At 36.1% G+C, this 22,518-nt stretch overlaps 1 protein-coding gene across 2 annotated transcripts in view; it reads right to left on the reverse strand.

Annotated features, from left to right (window-relative positions):
• The window catches only part of LOC120177655 (nuclear pore complex protein NUP205-like), a 33,291-nt gene extending 15,498 nt beyond the window's left edge, over positions 1-17,793 (reverse strand). For both annotated transcript variants that reach the window (XM_039183728.1, XM_039183727.1), the window contains exons 1-25: positions 17,547-17,793; positions 17,340-17,435; positions 16,875-16,949; positions 16,667-16,771; positions 16,449-16,559; positions 15,449-15,608; positions 11,437-11,522; positions 11,171-11,293; positions 10,846-11,073; positions 10,510-10,599; positions 9,816-9,971; positions 9,226-9,342; positions 8,924-9,130; positions 7,802-7,903; positions 7,563-7,700; positions 7,119-7,249; positions 6,926-7,045; positions 6,668-6,791; positions 5,785-5,982; positions 4,973-5,091; positions 4,743-4,893; positions 4,518-4,630; positions 4,345-4,426; positions 4,123-4,209; positions 3,934-4,011 (exon numbers count right to left, since the gene is read on the reverse strand). In XM_039183728.1, the coding sequence (XP_039039659.1) occupies positions 3,934-4,011; positions 4,123-4,209; positions 4,345-4,426; positions 4,518-4,630; positions 4,743-4,893; positions 4,973-5,091; positions 5,785-5,982; positions 6,668-6,791; positions 6,926-7,045; positions 7,119-7,249; positions 7,563-7,700; positions 7,802-7,903; positions 8,924-9,130; positions 9,226-9,342; positions 9,816-9,971; positions 10,510-10,599; positions 10,846-11,073; positions 11,171-11,293; positions 11,437-11,522; positions 15,449-15,608; positions 16,449-16,559; positions 16,667-16,771; positions 16,875-16,949; positions 17,340-17,435; positions 17,547-17,687 (3,138 nt within the window). In that variant the 5' untranslated portion in view covers positions 17,688-17,793. The remainder of the gene's footprint in view (positions 1-3,933; positions 4,012-4,122; positions 4,210-4,344; positions 4,427-4,517; positions 4,631-4,742; positions 4,894-4,972; positions 5,092-5,784; positions 5,983-6,667; positions 6,792-6,925; positions 7,046-7,118; positions 7,250-7,562; positions 7,701-7,801; positions 7,904-8,923; positions 9,131-9,225; positions 9,343-9,815; positions 9,972-10,509; positions 10,600-10,845; positions 11,074-11,170; positions 11,294-11,436; positions 11,523-15,448; positions 15,609-16,448; positions 16,560-16,666; positions 16,772-16,874; positions 16,950-17,339; positions 17,436-17,546) is intronic.
• Positions 17,794-22,518: the final 4,725 nt, after the last annotated feature.

Here is a 22,518-nt window from a genome sequence, read left to right on the forward strand (position 1 = left end):
TTGGTCATTTCTTCTATTCAAGAAAGGAAGAATCAGCAGGGGAAGGCTGGAATTTATAGTATTCTGAGAAATACAAAAACTGATATCAAGAATTGGACGGGCAGGAGGGACCAATTTCCAGGGGCACGTATCTCAGCCTTAGAATCGAGGATCCACAGTCTAGAATCGGATTTTAAACAGGTGCACGATGGTGTCGACAGTGGAATAGCAGCAGAGTTATTTTCAGCAAGAACAGAATTGTGGAGACTCTATAAAATAGAGGAGCAAATCTGGTTCCAAAAGTCCAGATCAAAATGGATAGAAGATGGAGATAGAAATACTAGATTCTTCCATAATTGTGCTTCGATTAGGATAAGGAGGAATGCTTTGAATGCGCTGAATATCCGGGGTAATGTTATTCAAGAACCTTCCGTCATTAAGACCACTATTAGAGACCACTTCTTTAAGGTTGAGATAAGGTTGAATTTTCCTAGTATTTCAGTTGAACAGAATCTATGTTTAGAGAAGGAATTTACAGAGGAGGAAGTTTGGGAGACTTTACAATCTTGTGATAGTAATAAAGCGCCGGGACCAGATGGTTTAAATATGGGCTTCTTCAAAAGGTTTTGGCCTGTCCTCAAGGTTGATATTATGAAATTTTTTCATGATTTTTATTTGGGGAAAGACTGGGAACATGGGGTTAATCACACTTTTATCACTCTCATTCCAAAGGTCGCTAACATTGGCGGTCTAGATGACTTTAGGCCAATTAGCCTAGTTGGTGGGTTGTATAAGATCATTTCTAAGTGTTTGTCGAGGAGATTGAGGGGTTGCATTTCAGACATCATTAGTCCAACACAGTTCGCCTTCATACCAGGTAGACATATTCTGGACTGTTCTTTAATTGCTAATGAAGGAGTGGATTATTGGAGAAAACATGGTCTCAAGGGCTGTGTATTCAAGGTTGATTTCAAGAAAGCCTACGACTCTGTTGAGTGGTCTATTTTATTTAAAATAATGGAGAAAATGGGCTTCGGTTCCAGATGGAGGGGCTGGATTAAGCAGTGTGTAACCACAACTTCTGTTTCGGTTCTTGTAAATGGAGTACCTTCTGAGGAATTCTTAATGACTAAAGGCCTTCGACAGGGTTGCTCTCTGTCTCCTTTGCTGTTTAACTTAGTAGGGGAGCTACTTAATCTATTGATACGAAGGTCTGTGTCTCAAGGTTTATTTTTTGGAATGGTGATTGGCAGAGAACAGGGGTCTGCATATGTGTCTCATTTACAGTTTGCGGACGATTTGATTATATTTTCTGGTTCTTCGAAAATGCAAATTCAGAATGTCAAAAGGGTGCTTAGAGTATTTCAAGTGGTTTCTGGTCTACAACTGAATTTGAAGAAGAGCAAATTGTTTGGGGTTAATGTTAATGAGGGGGAACTGCTGGAATGGGCTAATTCTATTGGATGTTCAATTGGAAGATTTCCTTCCGAATATCTAGGGCTTCCCCTTGGGGCTACTAGGAATTCTACAGCTATTTGGGAACCAGTCATTAATAATTTTTTTAACAAGCTAACCGGGTGGAGGGTTGCATCTCTCTCTTTAGCAGGGAGGCTAGTGTTAATCAAGGCGGTTCTTTGTTCGCTTCCTACATATTACCTTTCTATTTTTAAAATTCCAGCTTCGGTTCTAAAAACCCTTAACTCTATCAAGTCAAATTTCCTATGGGGAGGGGGAACTGGCATTAGAAAAATCCACTAGGTTAGCTGGTCCAATGTTTGCAAGCCGAAGAGTGAAGGGGGCTTAGGAGTTCTTAATCTCAACTTGATGAATAGAGCGCTTTTAGGGAAATGGACTTCGAGGTTTGCCAATGATAGGGACGCAGTTTGGAGGGAAGTTGTTTGTGCCAAATATAGACTCGATTCTTCAGTTTTAACTCTTGACAGTAAGGTTCCTCCTAAAGTATCCTGGATTTGGAGATCATTGCTTAATAATTATTTTAAAGAAGACTTCTTTGGCACTAACTTTAGAAGCATGCGTAGTTTTCATGTTGGTGATGGTAAAAATATTCGGTTTTGGCAAGATATTTGGGCTGTGGATTATCCACTTGTTGTCATTTTCCCAAGACTATTTACTATTTCCTTAAATCAGTTTGGGAAATTATCTGAATTCGGTGAGTATATCTGTTCCGTTTGGACTTGGGATGTTAAATTTAGAAGAACTCTTCATGACTGGGAACTTGAACAATGGTCTGACTTGCTGGCTATCATTTCGAATTTTTCGCTCTCTTCGAATTTTCCTGATCGTGTGCTTTGGAAAGGGACTGGAGATGGGGTTTTTACTGTTAAATCAGCTGTTAATCTATGTTCATCGGAGACTTTGGGATTGGATGAGGTACTTTTCTGGAAGAAGTTTATTTGGAGAGGCCTACTGCCTCCAAGAGTAGAGTGTTTTCTTTGGCAGATCGCTCATGGGAAGCTGGCTGTTAGGACTGAACTTGTCAAAAGAGGTGTTCAGGGAATTGAAGATGTATTATGTCCCCTATGCAAGTTGTCGGATGAGTCTCCCTCTCATTTTTTTTTCTCTTGTTCGGTGGTGTGGTCCCTTTGGAATAAGTTTTTAAGTTTTTGGAGGATTTGTTCTGTTTTACCTGCGGATGCTAAAAGTTTCTTTCTAGCTTGGGATGGATTAAAGTCAAACTCTTTGATGTGGCCTTTTATTCCAGGGGTCGTTCTTTGGACCACTTGGAAAATGAGGAATTTCGTGGTGTTTGAAGGGGGAAAGTTTGACAAGGCAGAATTCTTCTTTTTAGCTAGATTTAGGCTTGCTTCTTGGTTCTTAGCAAAGTATAAAGAAGTTCCTATTCCTAAGGACTCACTCATTTCCGATCCTTCTCTTGGGGACTTAGTTTCTATAAACTCGAGTAAGATTACTTCCTCTCTGCCTTGGTCTCCTCCTCCGTTAGGTTTTGTTAAATTAAATGTTGATGCTGCCACTACATGGGATTGGAAGAAAAGCGGACTAGGAGGTGTTTTAAAAGATTCATCAGGTTCTACTATAGCCTATTTCAAGGAAACTGCTGGTCCGGGACCTCCTACGTTGATGGAGTTAAAGGCTATTCTTATGGGGTTGTCTTTCTTTGCATCCCATCGAGAGAGGATCAAGGACCGTCTGATTATAGAGAGTGATAGTAAGGTCGCTGTGGATTGGATAAAGGGGGTGGAATTATGTCCTGTTGTATATGCTTTCTTGATTAAAGATATTGTTCATAGGCTTAAGGCCTTTGAAGGTGTTGTTAGATGGGTTAATAGGACAACCAATTTAGAGGCTGATGCCTTAGCTAAAGAAGGCATAGGCTGAGTTAGTTAAGTTGTTGATGGTTGTTTAGAGTTGTTTCTTCTTTTTCTGTGTTTTGTTAGGGGGTTACTAATGTTGTTTTCGCTGTTTCTGTGTTTTTAGTTTGGATGTTTTATGGGTGTTTTCAGCTTATTTGGTTCTGTTGGGGTGTTTTCTTGGTTGTATTTTGTGTGGATTTTATGTAATTTTCTGTTTCAATAAAATCCTAAGGCACTCTTTTTCTCCTTCCGCTGATTAAGGAGCTTCCCTACAAGCTCCATTAATCAAGAAGGGGGTTTTTAATGAGGCCTGAAATTCTTATCAAAAAAAAAACATAACATGGCTTGCTGGAATGAGTATTATCAAGGACTAATTACGTGAAGAAGTGTCTAACTCAGAATATAGAATTATAAGAACACAGTCGCAACTTCCAATCATCAGGTACGTTGCCAAAAAAAATTAACCCAGAAAATAAAGCACCATCAGATCTGCCTCGGTAGTGTCTCACAACAAAAAAGAAATTAGCATTATTTAGTACAGAACCATGTGAACCATATTACTTGGCCAAAATGATGTAAGAACGTTAAGGCAAAACAAAATCACAACCAGTAAAAAAGCAACCTGATGTAGAGAACTGATACGAAGTGCCTGGTTGTTATTTCGTTTAGGAAGTGAAGCAACACCTACAGAATCAAGATGCTGCCACATAAAATGCATAAGATTTTGTTCCTTGAAACAAGCAAACCACATAAGAAAAGAAAGAGATTAAATATGATTCTTAAATCCTTAAATCAGAAAAGCATGATATACCTTTACGAAGAAATGATATTTTTTGTTACTCAAAAGATCCATGGTAGGTCCACATGTTAATGGGTCCACACACAACTCATAAAGAAGCTGCAGCAGCGAATAATTAATTTTTTTCTAGGAAATAATCTCATATGATTAGAAATTTGGGGGAAGAGAATAGAACTAATTTGAATGCAACTTTCTGTTTAAGAAATTTAATATGCATGATAGAGTAACTCTAACCTGAAAACCAAATTCATGAAGCAATGCATTTACATCTGGCTTTGAAAGGTTCTCCATGATTTCAAGAATAACCTTCAAACAGCTGTAAAATAACAATGAGTACATTCTATATGGGTCAGAGAAAACATTGACATAAATAAACATGAATGTATTCGAAAAACTCGCAACATGACCTGTAATGGAATTTTGGCTGCAAAACTGTCTGCTCAATAGAGGTATCAAGATCAAACTTCAGCAGTAAATGTGCAATATTTGGTGCGGGCCGACTAACATTATCAATCAGGAGCTGAAAAGGTCACAAAAATTACTTCAAAGTTCAAGACAATAGACATTGCTCAATGCATTTGAACTAAAAAGAGGGAAACATAAAAATACATGCACAAAAAAAACAGATTAACCTGCATTATTAGAATTCCAGGATCATCACCACTGTTCTCTATAACCTGACATTCTTGCAATTGTAACTCAAGACAGGCTGCATAGTCCTCAACCAATGAAGTAGCAACATCAGATTTCAGAAGTAGCTGAACTAGACCAACCATGCGGGAACTTCACCAATGTAGAATTAAAAAGTAAATCAGATTCCAAAGAAAGAGAGATAAAAGAAATGTAGTCCAATAGAGGCAACCTTAGAATGCTCATGATTTTGATAGAGGATTGTTGAATTTGTGGTTGAAAATCATATCTGACATACTCCAGTAAAGCAACAATTTGATTATGATCTTGAGAGAGTATAACATCAAAAGGCTGCAAGCGAAACAAGCAAAAATTAATATCATTTCTTCTATCTGATATAGCCACGCACACATAACTAAAATATGGAAGCTTTTATCAGGAAATATCTGTTGACATCATAAATTCAGTACATGCTATGAAAAATTGACTATTTAAGGTTCAAAAATTAGCTTAGAATTCACTTCAACATGAATAGGGATGTTCATCAGTCGAATTGAAATATATGGAAGACAGTAACATTTGGCTAGGGTTTTCCCCCAGTAAGGACGGTCATTATTTTCACAATTATGCTCTTCAAAACCTTCTCCAAGTACTTTCACAGGCTAGTGCAAGTTCAAATGAGCATGCAAACAATTGACTTTAGAAAACTTATTTGCATGTTTCCTTTAGAAAACATGCACTCTTGCATCCTGCAAAGCAATTGACTTTAGAAAACTTATTTGCATGTTTCCTTTAGAAAACATGCACTCTTGCATCATGCAAAGCACCTCAGTGTTTCCAGTACAAAGTGTGTGCATTACAATGGCTCATCAACAAATATGTGGAATTAAGATTAGAACCATTTTGCTTAGCATCCTAGCCTCTTAAAACGTCAAAAAAGAATTTCACATCTAAACTACTGTTTTAGGACCTTAACAATATTCTACCAACTCTATCCTACATTATAGAGAAGCAAAATTTAAAGATGCAGCACAGCTGAATTACCTGGTATAGAGGACGCCAAAAATCAGCTAACAGTACATCCTTCTCCAATACAAGGATTATAATTTCCAATGAGAGCTGCACAGCCTTCTCTAAAAGTGGGCCATATACTTGAGTATTTCTTTCAGCAATGATTGAATTCACCCCTGGCATAAGGATACTCATGATATTTCGGAAAACAGTTTTACCACTCATGAAATCCTGCAAAGAGAACATTATTTTTTTCCACGAGGATGCTTAGGTCAACAAGCGGTTAACTATTTAACATCAAAGGTTTGAAAAAAAATCATATCATAGAAAATCGGGAAAATGTTAGGCAATGTGGCACGAAAAGCATTCCCACCAAACTTACCAATAAAAAATATTAGAAATAGTTTGTGCATAATACATGCAAATTTTAAACTTGAGGAAAATATTTTGAAAACTTGGAGCAAAAAATTTATATCAATGATCAATCCCATAGCATTTAACTTGTATTTATCAACATTGTGAGTCTCCAAAGGAATAGGAAAAAAACAATTCAAAAACAAGCTTAAAGAAAGCTCAAGTTCTTGGACAACTAACTTCTAATGCAGGTTGTTTTCAATATTAATGTTAGAAGCACAAACCATAAAATGGTTCCTTACCAGGAAACAGTTCACAGAGTCAAATCAACAAGGGATGATTATAATAACATTGTTCAACAGCATGATTTCGTAAGCAGAAATAATTAGATGACCGTAAAATAATTAATGCATGCATCAGGAAACATCAAGTGTTTTACACCAATGGTAAACAATTGTGCACCAAAAGTTAGTAAGTTCACAGGTAAACTTGCTGAAACCGGCTACAAAATGGTTTATCGCCATATAGGAAGACAGAAACAAGCAAAAGTCATGCAACATACCTTCAGCAACTCTAATAGTGGAAGCTGGTTCTGAACTGAAGATGGTTGTGTTACTGCTGAAAGTTGTGATCTGTCAATAACACTATCGACATCTTGTTCTTGAATATCATACATGCTAAGAATCCTGCAAGTTACACATTACAAGTAATGCAAAAGAAAAAAAAGTTGTGATCTGAATGGGCATTTATTTGCATTAAAGGACCCAAAACATCACCAAGTTTCCAGATTCAAACTATAATAACTATAAGAGGTACTTACATATGAAAATGCTGAAGACAAGCAACAACCAGTTGCCATTTCTCAGAAGGATCAGCATAAGCCCTTTGAAGGAATGGCCCAAAAACATGATCGTATACAAACCTGAAGATGCCAAAAAATCTGCAAAAAACACACCGTCAGAATGGCTGCAGAAAGAAAATTGAAACAGGAAATGCAATGAAATGGTCAGTACCTAAGTCCTCTGTCGCTTACATCTTTTTCTTCAGCAATAAGAGCATTTAACAGATTAAGGAAAGATATAGTTGAAGGATATTGTTCTCTCCTTGCTTCTATCTCATTCAATTCAAATTGCATATCATAAACCTGTGAATACAAAACTCAACATGAACACTATATTATTGAATATGCACAACAGAATTTTCTTGCCAAAACTCAAGGTCATAGTATCATTCTTATTTTACCGGTAAATTGTTGAACCACACTTCATGTATAACATTCAGTTGTCTCTGGAAATTTTGTCAGGCTCATACCATTCTAATATTGATTTTTTAAAACATTAAACTAAGTCATAGATCTCATATCTGATACAAGTTATCAATAACCTAAACAAAGCATGAAAGCTAACTAATACTTTACACCTTCACATCAACCATTTATACCAAATTGAAAAATTAACCTGAGCTGCCATTGGTTGGCTACTAATATGTGACCCGACAACAACTGGCAGATCATACTGCTCTAGATAAGTCCAAATAGTATCTTTGAGGACTGGAGAGACACGGACAAAAGTAGCAATTGTGTTCCGCAATGCACCCTGTGAAAGCATATAATTATTATAAACACTCCTGAAAATGTCCAGCTACAGCAGAAGACTGGGACAGAAAAGACAAGGGATAAAGAAAGAGAATAGTTAACCTTAAGATATGTTGGCACATTCTCGTAACTAAGGAGCTTAAATAATGGTTCAACATCCGGAAACCAGTTTTTTCTTTCAATAGGATTGCCATTTTGCACAACCTGTAACCGAAGACAGATTAAGAGTAAATACAATTATTCCATGAACGAGAAAGACAGAAAATAGATAATGTACAATTTAGTCTATAAAAGGGCAAAGAAATATACCTTAGAATTAGCAAATACAAAAACATGCATACGAGTTTATGATTTCAAGCTCATTAAGGTAAAAAGATATGCATGTTAAAAAATGTATACCACAACTTTGTGACTATGAAGCTACAAACCTCTGAAAATGGAAATGCACAACAAAGATATTCGATTTCATAATTTTGATTCTTCAATATTAACACCCCAAAAAAAAAGTTTATACTTGACCTAAGCAGTTTTTGCTTCATGCATCCATTCACCTTGTTTTGTAATTTGATGAAGATGGAGATTAAAAAATTAAACAAATAACTATGATAATGAGTTCTGCATTTTCTTCCATAGAAAAGGTTGGGAAATCGAAGTCAAGGGGCAAACCACTTCTGAAGTTTACATGCATTATAGATCTCAAGAGTACTAAAACAAAATTTGAAATATATACTTTTAGCAAGCAACCAAAACATCCTACAAATTCGTATATACAACAGAACAATGTCCAAAAAAATGCATAAACCGAACCAAAGAATTTTGATTGTATATGTCATTTGTACTTTCTCCTCATTGATCATTCAAGAAAATCTTAAAAGAAACCAGTGAAAATTTCTAAGTCAAGTAATTTAATAAATTGCCACAAGAGAAATCATAGATGATGTCAAAAACCTTGACCCAAGAGCAATTCTTTTTAACATATGTTTTAATTTCTTGATGGTCAATTATTTGCAAATATCCTAAAGGGAGGTCCTTGAGTTAAGAGAGCATGACAGGGGTGAAAAGGGGAAGGCTAGGACAAGCAATGATGTAAAAGAAAATCGACGAACAGAGTGGCAGCAACTACGCAAAATATGGGGGCGGGGAACAGACAACCAAAGTTCCGGAAGAATGAACAAATGAACATTAATCAACACTGTGAAGATTGTTAAAAGAAGAGATCACAACCTTCTGCAGAACATTCAAATATGCAACAAGAGCTTTAGCATCCCCCTCCTGGAACTCAGGTAAAATGGCCCCAGCAGTTTGAAGAGACTGTTTAAACTTCTCATCATAAATTGAAAGGCAGTTAAATAATGTACTCCACCCAATAGAGCGGAATGCTTTACCCTGGAGTAACTCATAAACCCTTGAAGCACCTTCTTGACTAGATGCCTGCAAAGGAAATCCAATCAAGAAAAACCATAGTGCAATAAACCCCATGAATATAGCAGTTGATGCTTTCCAAAGCAAATAATGCAATTGAATACCAGGGTACTCAGCATGTTTAAGAAAGCCACGAGAGTTTGAAAATTAGTGTGATCCTCTCCAGCAAAATTCACAAATGTCCACAAGACATCATTGCCAGACAAGAGCTCTGGTTCATTCTGAAAGATTCACCAAATGTTAAAAGTGGGCCAAAATAATTAACAAAGAAAAACGAAAACATGAAGCAACATGTCAAAGGAGAAACACTTTCTCAACAATATTAACAGAATATTTCTACCAGAAAAAGGGGACGTTAGGCATCATTTCTAGATTCTGATGTAATGTATGTCTCAAAAATAAAATAAAAAATAAGTTGTTTACACAGAAAGAAATGACTCAACAAAAACAAGCATGTCCATTCATTTGATATCAAAAACAAAGGAAAGTAGAAGCTTAATCTAATTAAGATTTTAAAATCAGATTAACCAAAAGAAAAAAAATCAATTGCTTTTTTTTCAAATAAAGAACACAATTGTTTTCATTTTGAGTATATAAGCATCAACATTATACTGAATATTTATGCATCCCAAGTATACATACAAACTTTTTTGCTTTTGAAATGAATAGGTCATACATAAACTAATGAACCAACCTGATAAATTTCACTAACAAACTCCAAGAGAGACACAAAAGGTAAAGGAACGCCTTCCGCTGCTTGTTCAACTTGCAAACTGCTATCATGCACGAAATCTCCAGCCATGCGATACGTATTAAGTGTGATCATAGCCTTCTCCTTTGATTCTTTTACCTACAGTAAAGTGTTGAAATTCAAAGGCCAAGCTGACAATGATTAGAATAAAAATGAATCTTTCAATGTAAAAAGCAAATAAATATAAAATAAATGTATTACAGAACTAGAAGAAATATTGAAACAAAAGTGGCAACAGTGTAAAAAAGTTCTACAACAATCAATTATGTCACCTAGACTTCGTAAGTATTAAGCATTATTCTCCAAGCTGATTTTTCCAAATATCTCCTTGAAGACATCAGGACAAGAACAAAACTCAAGAATCATAGTGTCATAAGAATTAGGTATAACAAAACTCATAAAAAGCACACTGATGATATATCAAGCAAGCATAAAAGCCGCCTACCTCTACCCTAAACTAGTACAGAAAAAGGAAAGGAATAAAGATGCCATATTGAAACAGATATCGAAGTTGCCTTTATTTGATATCAAAATAGGCTGACAACAGGATCGGACAGATATCATTTATATTCTATTCAAATTTCTTTCAACATACAAGTTGTCAATGAGATCAGGAAATTTAAGAACTCAAACTAACCTTATCTCGGGCAACTGGGTGAGATAGAAGGCAAGTAATTAGTTTGTGCAGATAAGCATTATACATGTATGCCATATCCTCATCATCATTCTGTAAAAGTAAAAAACAACAAGGTCAACTACCTTAAGGATATGCTCTAAGCAACAAAATATAAAGCATATCTCAACATCACCAAAACTAAAATCACTTGCTCTATCAAAATGATCACGCAATTAAAAAAAAGGAAAAATCAATATGAAAATCCATTATATAGAGGGGGATGGTGAAGGTGCTCCAAATTAATAAAAGCAAGAGCCAAAAAATAGAGAAACATCTTTCCAAAATGACTTTATCCACCTTATATGCAGCACTTCGAAGAACCTTTTCCAACAAAAAGTGGAACACATTGTTGGCAAATACCGATTCCAAGCACAAATTTATGTAACCTAATTCATTTGAGGACGCAGTTGAAGTTGCCTCACCAAGGCCAATCTCATCGTGTATTAACATCAAATGTACAACCCAACCAAGCCTTACGCCACTAACAAAGCCCTCAGCATTTGGGTCATTTACCACAGCCATCACCTAAAACGTTCAAGAGTTTCACCAAATGTTTCAGTAACTCCACCGCAAAAACTAAATTCCACAAGGAATAAAACATAGAGACTGTAATTCATCTTACAATTTCTTGGAATTCCTTTCTAAAAGAAGCATCATGAGAGAGGAGGGATGATTTATCAGATAATGCACTAAGAGCATCTGATACAAAAGCAATGACTAGAGAAAAAAGAAGACTATGTGTAATCTGCACAGAAATGAAAAATAATAAGTGTCTAGCCGCATACAGAAGCAATATGCATATACCATCTGTCTGCACATCTTTGTGAGACAACAAGAAACACAAAAGGAAAATCTTTTGCACATAAAATTGTAGAAAAAATGGCATGCCTGACGCTTTAAAGTGTCACTGCTCTCACTAAGTTCAGCAGCACTATCTTTTAAAGCAGAAAAAACATCCTTCACATCTTTCGGACCTGCATAATTAAAAAGTCTATAATTAATTGATAGTCATAAAAAATCAAACAGATAGGCTGTGCAGATTTGCTAAACTTGGTAAATGTCAAATGAAAGGCTGCATGCAGAAGATGAAACATCGACACAGACTATATCCTATGATTAGAATCTAGGCCTTAGAAGAGTTTCTGTTTATAGGGCTAGTTTTTTCCTGTATTTTTTGTATACCCATTGGTTAAGAGATAAGATATTTTCCCTTTTTCCATTAATTTACCCCTTTTCTTTCAAAATGCAAAACGAAAAGTTCAGATTACCACATTGATTCATAGAAACCACACCAATCAGCTTCATAATGTAGACTGCTATAGGAAAAGAGCCACTAAACAAAACATAGAACCTCAAGCAACCATTGAGATTAAAAGTAACTGCAAGATTCTCTTGTATGAAAACCTAACTTCAAGATCTTGTACTTTCAGTTTCAAATTCTGTTGCTTCTTAACTGTGAAGTGACAAAAAAGTGGCTGCTAAATGTGATTTTTTGAGATTAACTACATTTTCAGTGATAGTATATGTTCTAAAATTTCACAGGAAATGAAAGCGAAGCATGTCGAATCTAGATATTTCAACCTGCTTAATGGTTCTTCTCCTTTTTTGCAAGTGCTTTTATCAGTTTTTTATTAATGAATGGGGCTAAATTTGATCATTAATGCAAAAAACATGCATAAACTAACCACAATAAACTAAGCATTTCCCACTATGTAGGATCTATGAATCATGATGCATCATTGTCTGTTATATTAAGAAGAAATGAAGAATATGCTCAATAAGATCAATACACATAAGATCCTTGATAAATCATCTCTGCTCTTCAAATCCTTATCATGACAGGGATACTCAAATCATATCTAAGGGCATCTACAAGTCCCCTCTTTGCATGTTTGAAACAATATCTGGTAGTGCTTTTTTTTCGGCCGGCAGACTGGAATAAAAGTAACTGCAGCAGCTATATAAAATTCTATCAAAGGTTTTGGCTAGAAGATTGAGTTTGTGTATTAATGACATAATAAGTCCGTCTCAATTCGCTTTCATTCCGGGAAAGAATATTTTGGACTGCTCGTTTATTGCAAACGAATGCATCGACTTTTGGAGAAAGAAAGGGTTGGAGGGAGCAGTCTTCAAAGTGGACTTTAAGAGAGCCTATGATTCGGTTGATTGGGACATTTTGGTGAAGATTATGAGTAAAATGGGGTTTGGTGATAAGTGGAGGTCATGGATGTATCAATGTATGTATTCAGCTTCCATTTCGGTTCTTGTAAATGGGTCTCCTACAGAGAAATTTCACCCAGCGAGGGGTTTGAGACAGGGTTGTTCGTTATCGCCACTGTTGTTTAATTTAGCCGGCGAGTTACTGCATCTACTGCTAACTAACGCAGTTGACATGGGACTGTTTTCAGGTTTTGATTTAGGTGCCCATGATAGGGCATTTAAACTTTCGCATTTGCAATTTGCGGATGATCTTATTATTTTCAGTAAAGGCTCTTCTCGTGATTTGAGGAATGTTAGAAGAGTGTTATTAATATATGAGTTAATGGTGGGGTTGAAGCTAAACCTAGCTAAGAGCAGAATTTATGGCATCAATGTTGAGGATAGGGTGGTAGCTTCTTGGGCTAATGACATTGGATGTTCGGTAGGTTGTCTTCCATCTGATTATTTAGGATTACCCTTGGGGTACAAGAGGAATTCGGCTGCCATGTGGGATCCAATTGTTAAGAGGTTCCATGTTAAGTTAAGTGGTTGGATGTCTAATTCCCTGTCTCTTGCTGGAAGGGTGATGTTGGTTAAATCAGTTCTGTGCTCGCTCCCCGTTTATTTTCTTTCAATTTTCAAAATTCCAGCTTCTGTGTTAAAGAAATTGAATTCCATAATGGCTTCATTTCTGTGGGGGGGAGCGGCGGATAAAAAATGTATCCACTGGTTAAAGTGGAATTCAGTTAGTAAACCAAAAAGGATGGGGGTCTAGGGGTCCCGAACTTATCTCGTTTGAACAAGGCCTTATTGGGGAAATGGGTTTGGAAGTTTGCATCTGAGAAAGAGTCTTGGTGGAAGAGGGTGGTATGTGGTGTGTATGACATGGAACCGAATTGTATAATGTTGGGGAATTCGTGGCCAGCCCGTGCATCATGGATTTGGAGAGGTGTGGTGAAGAATTTCTTTACAGTTGATGGATTTGGGGATTGTATTAGGAAGAATATGCGTCTAAAGACAAGGAAGGGGAACTCTGTGCAGTTCTGGAATGATGTTTGGCTGGGTGATGTACCTTTGAAAATAAGGTTTCCTAGACTCTATGTTCTCTCGAACAACAAGTTGGGGAAAGTAATGGAGTTTAGGGTCAATAATGGCGCTGGCTGGGTGTGGGACATTTAAATGAGGAGGAATTTGGCGGATTGGGAGGTTGAATAGCTGCTACAGTTGCTGTCCTTATTGAACAATTTTCCTATTACGCCACGTGTAGATGATTGTTGGATTTGGTCAGGGAATGGAGAAGGTTGTTTTTCAGCTAAATCTTGCATGAATTTTTTCCTCGATCAAGATGGTAATCAGCAGGAGGAGATATGGGAGAGGCATATTTGGGTTGGGATAGCTCCTCCTCGGGTGCAGTCATTTATTTGGCAAGTTGCTCATCAGCGAGTGGCGGTTAAGGTGGAGTTACTGAAGCGTGGTGTGGCAGGGATAGTCGATTCTTTATGTTCATTGTGTGGTCAAGAAATGGAATCAGTCTCGCATCTATTCTTGCATTGTGAGGTCGCCTAGAGTCTGTGGTCTAGATTCTTGAATTGTTGGAATTTGTCTTTCGTGATCCCTAGAAATATCATCGGCTTTTTTAATTTGTGGGATGATTTACTTCCGAAGTCTTTGATATGGAAATTTATTCCAAGGGTGTTGATGTGGTCAGTGTGGAAATGTAGAAACGAGGTAGTTTTTCAGAAAGCAAAGTTAGATGTGGTGAGACTGTTCTTTATTGTTCGTTTTAGAATAGCTTCCTGGTTTGTTGCTAAGCACAAGGATGTGAATATCCCTTTAGATTCACTTGTGGGCGATTTAAAACTTGCTGATTTAGTGGGTAGACAAGGAAATGGTATTCCTATATCAATTTGCTGGGTTCCTCCTCCGGATGGTTTTTTAAAGCTTAATGTTGATGGAGCGATGGCTAAGGGCTGGGATAAGGGAGGTATTGGTGGTCTGATCCGGGACAGTAAAGGGGCGTTGCTTCATTGGTTTTCTGAGAGCATTAGGGGTGGTCCTCCTATCTTGGCTGAATTATTGGCGATTAAGAGAGGGTTATGTCTTCTGGATGATTTAAACTCTGTTATTTTTCAGAGGACTATTCTTGAATCAGATTCAAGCAATGCTCTGAAGTGGATCTTGAATCCGGGGTTATGCAATCCTATGTTTCAAGTATTGGTGAAGGATATTGTCTCCCTTTTGTCAGGGAAGGAGATCATTTTCAAGCATATTTTGAGGGCTGCAAATTGGGAAGCTGACAAACTAGCTAAAGATGGGATAAGGTGATGTTATGGCGTATGTCTGTTTGGGTTGAGGTGTAGGAGTTTTATTTCTTATGCTTAGCTGTTGTGTTTAAGTTTTATGTATTTTTGGGTTGTGTTTGCAGACGCTTTGGTCTGCTTTTGTTGTTTTATTTGTTTCATCTAATATATTTTAGGCACTCTTTTCACCTTTTTCGTCCTTCATGTTACTTGCACAACATGGAGGGTGAAAAACGGGGTTTTTAATGAGGCCTAATTTTCTATCAAAAAATAAACTGAGTTACTGCTAAATTTCACAATCAACCCACCTTTGCAGGATTATCCAGTTCTTTCATGAAAAAAAGTACATTATAGCTTTTTGGACAAAGGTAAAGAATAAGTCCATTGAATCGTCTGCTTACTTGTCCGCACAACTAGAATAGAAAGGACAAGGCAATGCCCAAGTATAAGCCGTTCCCTACAGACCACTGCTCGTCGCTCAACAAGAGCACCTCTAGAATCAAGAAGATAACGTTCAGAGAGAAGTCCACCAAGACCAGCAGGTTCTTCCCAATTAAGTTCCTAAAGTAGAAGGAAATCAATTCAATTTACAAGACCATACAGAAAAATATTAGAGGAAAACTAATATTTAACACCAGCAAGGGAAAAATTATTAACCTAGGCTAAAATCAATCAGCTAGGGTTCACCAAAGATAAACAAGACAAAATTAAACAAATAGCATCTTTGGAAATGATGGATGTTCTCAAAAATAAAATATCATGACCTATAACCTGATACCACTTACAACTACTTCGTAAAACACTATAAGGTTCACTAAAACTAGTTTACAACTAACTCCACCTAGAAAATTTTCCAATATAATGTACTGAGTAAATGCTCATAGAAATAGGTACATTATTTAGCATAGGAGATCAGTCCATCAAATCCACCAGAGAGCAGATCATACTCGAAGTTATCTCCATCACTGGGCATGTTCCATATAGTTCCTCAGCTCTATAAGAAGTAATTCAAGTATAGTTTACCAATAAAAATGAAGGGAAAGAACTTATAGATTTACCATTAAGCCATATGACTCTCAAATAAACCACATATTTATAAACATATATATTCAAACAACTGTTCCATCATATCAAGAAAATTGTAATGGACTAATCAAATGAAGACCAACACAAAATACAGAAATAATGATCATAACAAATGTTGAACCATTCAGACTGTCCAACGACAGAATACAAACACTTGCAATAATAAGCTGTAAATTCTCACACAATTGGACAATATTTAACAATCAAGAAGTTGAATTTACATATGACTCAGAGAAAAATAAGGATTAATGCAAAATAACTGACCCATTCTTAGAAGGCAAACTACAAAAGCAACAGTTTTACAAATTTCCACACCTTTATTAGAGAAATCAATCGTTGTCTAAGTCCAGCATTGATAAGATCTTCTAGATACTTCTGAATATCAGCCACAAGACCAGCTTCAAGGCCCTGATCAAGCACAACAGCCTACAAAAAAGCAATTAATAGTTCTCAGAACAACAACAACAAAAGATGAGAAAACAAAGTTGCAACCAAATGAAGCAAATGTTAAATGGCATTTGAGAGGGAATTACCCTCAAAAGTGTATAGAGAGCCATCATTATATCTCGCCTCTCAGAATACCAAAGTCCTGCTGCAAGGCGTAAAATCTCTTGTGGTCCTCGGCCCATTAAGCCCCACTGGAAATTTTCATAAGAAAAAATAAAAACCCAAAGACAAACATTAGTGTACGGAAACCACGGAGATATTAAACATTTGCACAGATAAAAAGGACAGATTTACCTCTTGGTTGGCAGAAACAAGCAATTGAATGCAATCTATCTCGTTTAGATGTAGGTCATCACTCAATTTCAATGCCTATAATCAAATGCAGCGCCAAGTAAAAAGATAATAGTGTTGCAGATGATAAGAAAAAATTGCATAATCAACATAGTTCTAACAATGGCGTCATATCAAGGCAATATTTTTCCACGGTGAAGAAATTCCTAAAACTGAACCCAATGGAACCATTTCAAGGTTGGCAAACGGACTAACGAAAATAAACAAACACTTATGCTGCAAATAGTAAGTCCCTTTCCATCCAGGAACCAAATTAAACTACAATGACTTAAAGTATTACACCGAACTTTTAAGGCAATTTCTAATAAAATATCAACAAAAAATAAGATCGACGCCTCTTTTTCTCAAGAAAAAAATGAAAAAACATAGAAAATATATGACAAAGCATTAAAGCGAAATTCAACTGACAATTTGAACATCTTGATCGTCAAGCGAGATTGACGAAGAATCCGTAAGTCTAACTTCTTTGGACTGAACCTGCGCCCGGTCGGAGGGTTTCGGAGGCTACAAAACCCGCAAAATTTTAAAGTATTAATATAGAAATAAAAAATAGTAGCAACCAAAAGAAAAAGCTTTTGCACAAATTATTAAAAAAAGGAAAGAGAAGGAAAATACCGGATAGGAAAGGAGATATTTGAGAGATGAAAGGGAGCTGCGAATGGCGTGAAGGAGCTCGATTCGCTGCGCCGGCAACGGAGGAGAAGGACTGAGCAGAGAGGACTCGATAATGGCGAGGAGTTGCTTCGGCGACACCATATTTGTTAAACGAAACCCAAAGCGAGAGAAGACCAGATCTTGGGAATTAATGGAAGAGGATGTGGGCGGGAAATTGATGTCGAGGACTGAAAAAAGGAAAGTGTGGGACGGAAGAGAGAAATATATGCGTCAAAAAACATAAATAAACCCTCTCTAAGCCCTATAATATGATCTAACGGGTCGATTTTGAATTTTCCGGTCGGTTTGATAAAATTTTAATTTATATGAAAACTTTAAAAAAAAGAAAAACTTCAAACTCGATTCTAAATTTAATTTAATCCGACAAATAGAATATTTTCTCGGGATTATTATAATAAAAGATGTCATTATTAAGATTTGAATTTTAGTATTTATACAAATTAAATAATTTCAATAATTAAAAATTGTTATGTTTGAAGTTTTGCGTTGAAACATAACATTAATATAAGGGTCTGTTTGGTTGGGGTTTCCTTGTTTTTCTGTGTTTGGTTCCCGTAAAACACTAAACTCAACGGATTTTATTTTACGGTCAATGGAAAAGGGAGAGGAAAACACGGTAAAATCACTTACCGTTTGGAAAAGGATAAGTTGTTTTCTATCTTTCTCCAGTCCTTTGCTCCACAGCGAGAAGAAGTTTTGTTCTCTTGTCCCTTGCTCCACATCGGAAAATCGATCGACTCAGTGGCCTCATTCTCACCGACGAGGCGGGCGGTCGTCTTCTCAGGTATCTCTCTTTTCATCTTCTCCTTTTTCATCTGGAAGTACATCGATAAGAAATGCTCTACCTTCCTTGTTTCTTGCTGGCAGTGCTCCTCCCCTTTCATCAAGAAGTGCATCTGGTTCCCCTTTCCCCAAGATGTACGGAGCTCCATTATACCCAAGGGTCGGTGGTCAATCCGCCGATCACGGCGTTCTCCCTACTGCAACCCGAGCCTCTTCTTTCCACTAGACTTTTGCTCCTTCAACATCCTATAAACTATATCTCCTAAAAAGTTATTTTTTTTTAATTATTTTTTTCATTTTTCCTAATTATGTTTTGTGGCAGCTGGATTGGGCATTAGAGTTGCTTTGAAACTAGAGTATCGTATTACTCCTCCGGTAAGCTTCCAGTCGGTTGCTTTTGGGGTTTTAATTCGATGAATAAGTTTTAATTCGATGAAGAAAGTATGAATTGGAGCAAGCTTGGCTTGGAAAACTTTGCTTCAAAGCCAACCGAAACCACTTCTTCAATGGTACGCTGTTATTCACATTCCAACTACAGTTTTTAGACCTTCTTTTATGTATTTCATTGACATTTTAACTTGTATGTGCGATGGGTTGTCTTTAATGATGTTGTTTTGATGGAATTAGTTCATATTTGTTGAGCTTTAAGGGTTTATCTTGTATGAAAAAGAATAATGATTTGAATGTGCAGGGTGCAAATTCAGACCATGTGGTGAGCAAATACATTACCTCTGGACTCAGCCGTGATGCAGTGATGGTTGCGGTTGCAAATTATGGCGACAATCCAACCAAGGTATGTGGACATATATTGTCGCACCAATGTATTAGCAAAGCCTAATGAGTTTACTTGTTATTAGAACCTAGCGACAGTCCAATTGCTTTAGCTTGAGTAGTTTCAACAATTCTTCTGGATATTCATCTGGCATTTTCAAAATGTTCATTAAAGAATCTTCTTTCTCTTATGTCGTTATGTTGCTTATTTTCTTCCTTTGGTTCGGGAATTTGTCACCGGCTACATCCTACTGCGAGAAATGGGATTCTCAGCTAATAATGTGGCCGAAGCATTACTCATGTATGACAATGACAGGCAAGGCATTGGCACATTTCCTTAACAGCGCATCATGCGTATGATGTAATCGATTAAATGGTTTGTATGCCAATGAAAACTGGAATGATGATATACCATTGATTTCTGTGTGTTTTGCTGCTTTAAACATAGTGTACAAATAGTCATTCTTTAATATTTGTTGTCTCTAATAAAGGATATCTCTTTGGTGTTAAATGCATGTGTCTTTTATTGTTTCCCTAGATCATTGTTCTGGAGAATTTGCACACTGTTGCTTATCATTTTCCATAGATTTTGAAGGCAAAAACTTCAAAATCATGGTAGCTGAAGCAAAGATGTAATCATTTTAATTATACTAGAACCTTGCAATCAACTTCATTGTATGTTCGGCTCGAGCCTGATGTATTAATCCAAATGATATCATCTCTAGAATAAATCATGTCTAAGCTTTTCTCTCTCAAATAAAAGAATAAACTTGTACAAGTCTAAAGAACTAACAAGTAGAAAGAATGGATCATGTAAGCCTCATAAACTACATATCGAATATGTATGCTTCTTTATTAAAAACATATTCTGAAAACTGTTTTCAGAAAAATTAACCAAACAGTGTAAAACATTTTACAATGTACCATCCAAACACTGGAAAATGTTTTCTGGAAAATGATTTACATTTCTGTAAAACATTTTCCATATTTTATTTTCCGGAAAACGTTTTCAGTGAACCAAACGGACCCTAAGTGTAATGTTGATTATCAAATAATTGTAAAATGATTAAAAAATATTATTTTATATTCATTTAAATAAATAAAAAATAATATTTAATTTTATATTTAAATAAAAAAATTTGTTTTATATTTTTTCTTTTGAATAAACATATTTAATTAAATAGTAAAATAATATTTCTTTAAAAAGAAGATGCATGAAATTTGTATTACCACTTCCTTGTACATTTTCGTGAGTGCACGAAACTATTGTCAACTAATAAGATAATAACTAAAAAAGACTTAAATGAAAATTTAGCCCTCAAATTATGTTGTTTTTTATTTTAAGTGTCTAAACTATTTTTTTATCGCATGAGGTACCTAAATTATTTTTTTTTCATTATTTTAAAATATATATTTTTAATTAATAACATGTTGACACATCATATGTAATATTATAACCAAAATATTTATTTTAAATTAAAAATAAATTTTAATTAAAATAATATAAACTAAAAACAATCCCACATATGGCTAATGGCGCATGTTAAGTCTTCTCTCTCAGTGCATGTTAGTTGGGTTAATTGCGATTGAAGGCGATGCCATTTCTTCTTCTTTCTTTGCATTTTTTCTGTTGATTTCTGATGTGATTTTATTGGGGGGGGGGTTTTGTTGGGTTATGTCTGGTAAGGTAGCTGATGATTGGAGGAAGCTGTTTGCGGTGGAGAATGAGTAGGAGCTTGATTTTTTTCCTCCATCGGAGGTTGAGGGTTTTGTTGTGGTGAAGCCATCGCGATCTGTGTTTGAGAAAGGGATTTCAGAGTGGAGATATGCGTTGGTTGGGCAATTCATTGGCTTGGCTCTGAATTTTGGATCTCCTCAGGGGTAAGTCTTCTCCAGTTAAGGTCAGTTTAGCTTGGTCAAATTTGTTTGTTTTTTTCATTTGTTAATTTAACTGCTCGAGATTAGGTATTAGAGAATGGTCTTTGGCATGTTCAACATAAACCAATTTTCCTTAGGAAGTGTGAGCCAAATTTGAAGGAGTTACATTTTGATTTGGTTCGAATGCTAGTATGGATTCAATTGTATAACGTTCCTTTGGAGTTATTTTCGAATAAATGACTTAGTTACATTGCAAGTGCCTTAGGTAGGCCTCTTCATATGGACTCGATCACGGCTACTAAAGAGTGACTTGAATATGTTTGCGTTTGTATTGAGGTTTCTGCAGGTTTTAAGATCTTGGATCATGTTGATGTGCTTTTGTGTGATGGATCAATAGTTCAAATTAAGGTTATTGTGCCTTGGATGTCTCTTTCATGTATTGATGTGGTTGACTTATGTTCGCGTGTTGTGAGTACTATAAAATATATGCAAATAATGTGCAAGTATACACAATCGCTCAAGTAATATAATGATGAGTGAGTATCGTCTCCACAGAGATTGGGTGAAATCACAAAAGTCTAACCAAAGCAATGCAATATTCTATCTAAGTATAGTTAGTCTTGATATATACAAATGTCACGGCAATGGATATGTGTATGCTGGTGGATGCGGATTGATGGTGTGATGGTGTAGCAAATGGAAATGCAGTGGCAATGATGGATGTTTAATGTTGAGTATGGTGAAATGTTGAGGCAATGAGAAATGGTAAAGACAGTAAATAAAAAGATAAATAAAATAAGAAGAAAATAATCCTCACGTGACAAGCTTCCAATGAAATGAATGGTAAGGATTGGTCTAAGGTTGCTAAACTTATTTCTCAAGTATATTTAAGCTATCTTGTCTTTACTTACTCGACAGGGCTTTCCTAAGGTGTTCAAAAGAACCTAACAGAATAGGATGCCAAGGCATCTGCTCTCACTCAACGATGTTGGACAGCCTACCCTATTGATAAAGACACCCTTTTTAGTCGTTGAAATCCTATCCTAGTCTCTTCCGAGTTCTAAGGGATTAAGTTATAATATTCCTAGGCCGGTTCAAAGCCCCTTGAAAATACCATAACCCATTGCTTATGAGGATCTTATCTTGCGTTTCTTTCGAATACTTACAAGTATTTTTAGCTTAGGATTCTTCCAAATACCTAACCTTCATCTAAGAGATGGACATTTCCATGCCTCTTACAAGCCTAGATGGTGAAGCATTCATAAACAAAAAAAATAAAGAACACAAAATAAACTTAAATATACCCTAAAAAATAAAGTTTAAACAATCGTTCAACCAACCACCACCAAATAAGTTAGTTCATGGTGGGGTTCGAAATATCCAAACACAAAGTCATGAAAATATTCGTTCCAACAACCCATAAATTAATAGAAAAATAGCAGCAAAAGGGAAGTGAGAAGAAGCCTTCGACGCGCCACCG

Source organism: Hibiscus syriacus, unplaced genomic scaffold, assembly GCF_006381635.1.
Source record: "Hibiscus syriacus cultivar Baekdansim isolate YM2019G1 unplaced genomic scaffold, ASM638163v2 tig00112293_pilon, whole genome shotgun sequence".
Classification (NCBI taxonomy): domain Eukaryota; kingdom Viridiplantae; phylum Streptophyta; class Magnoliopsida; order Malvales; family Malvaceae; genus Hibiscus; species Hibiscus syriacus.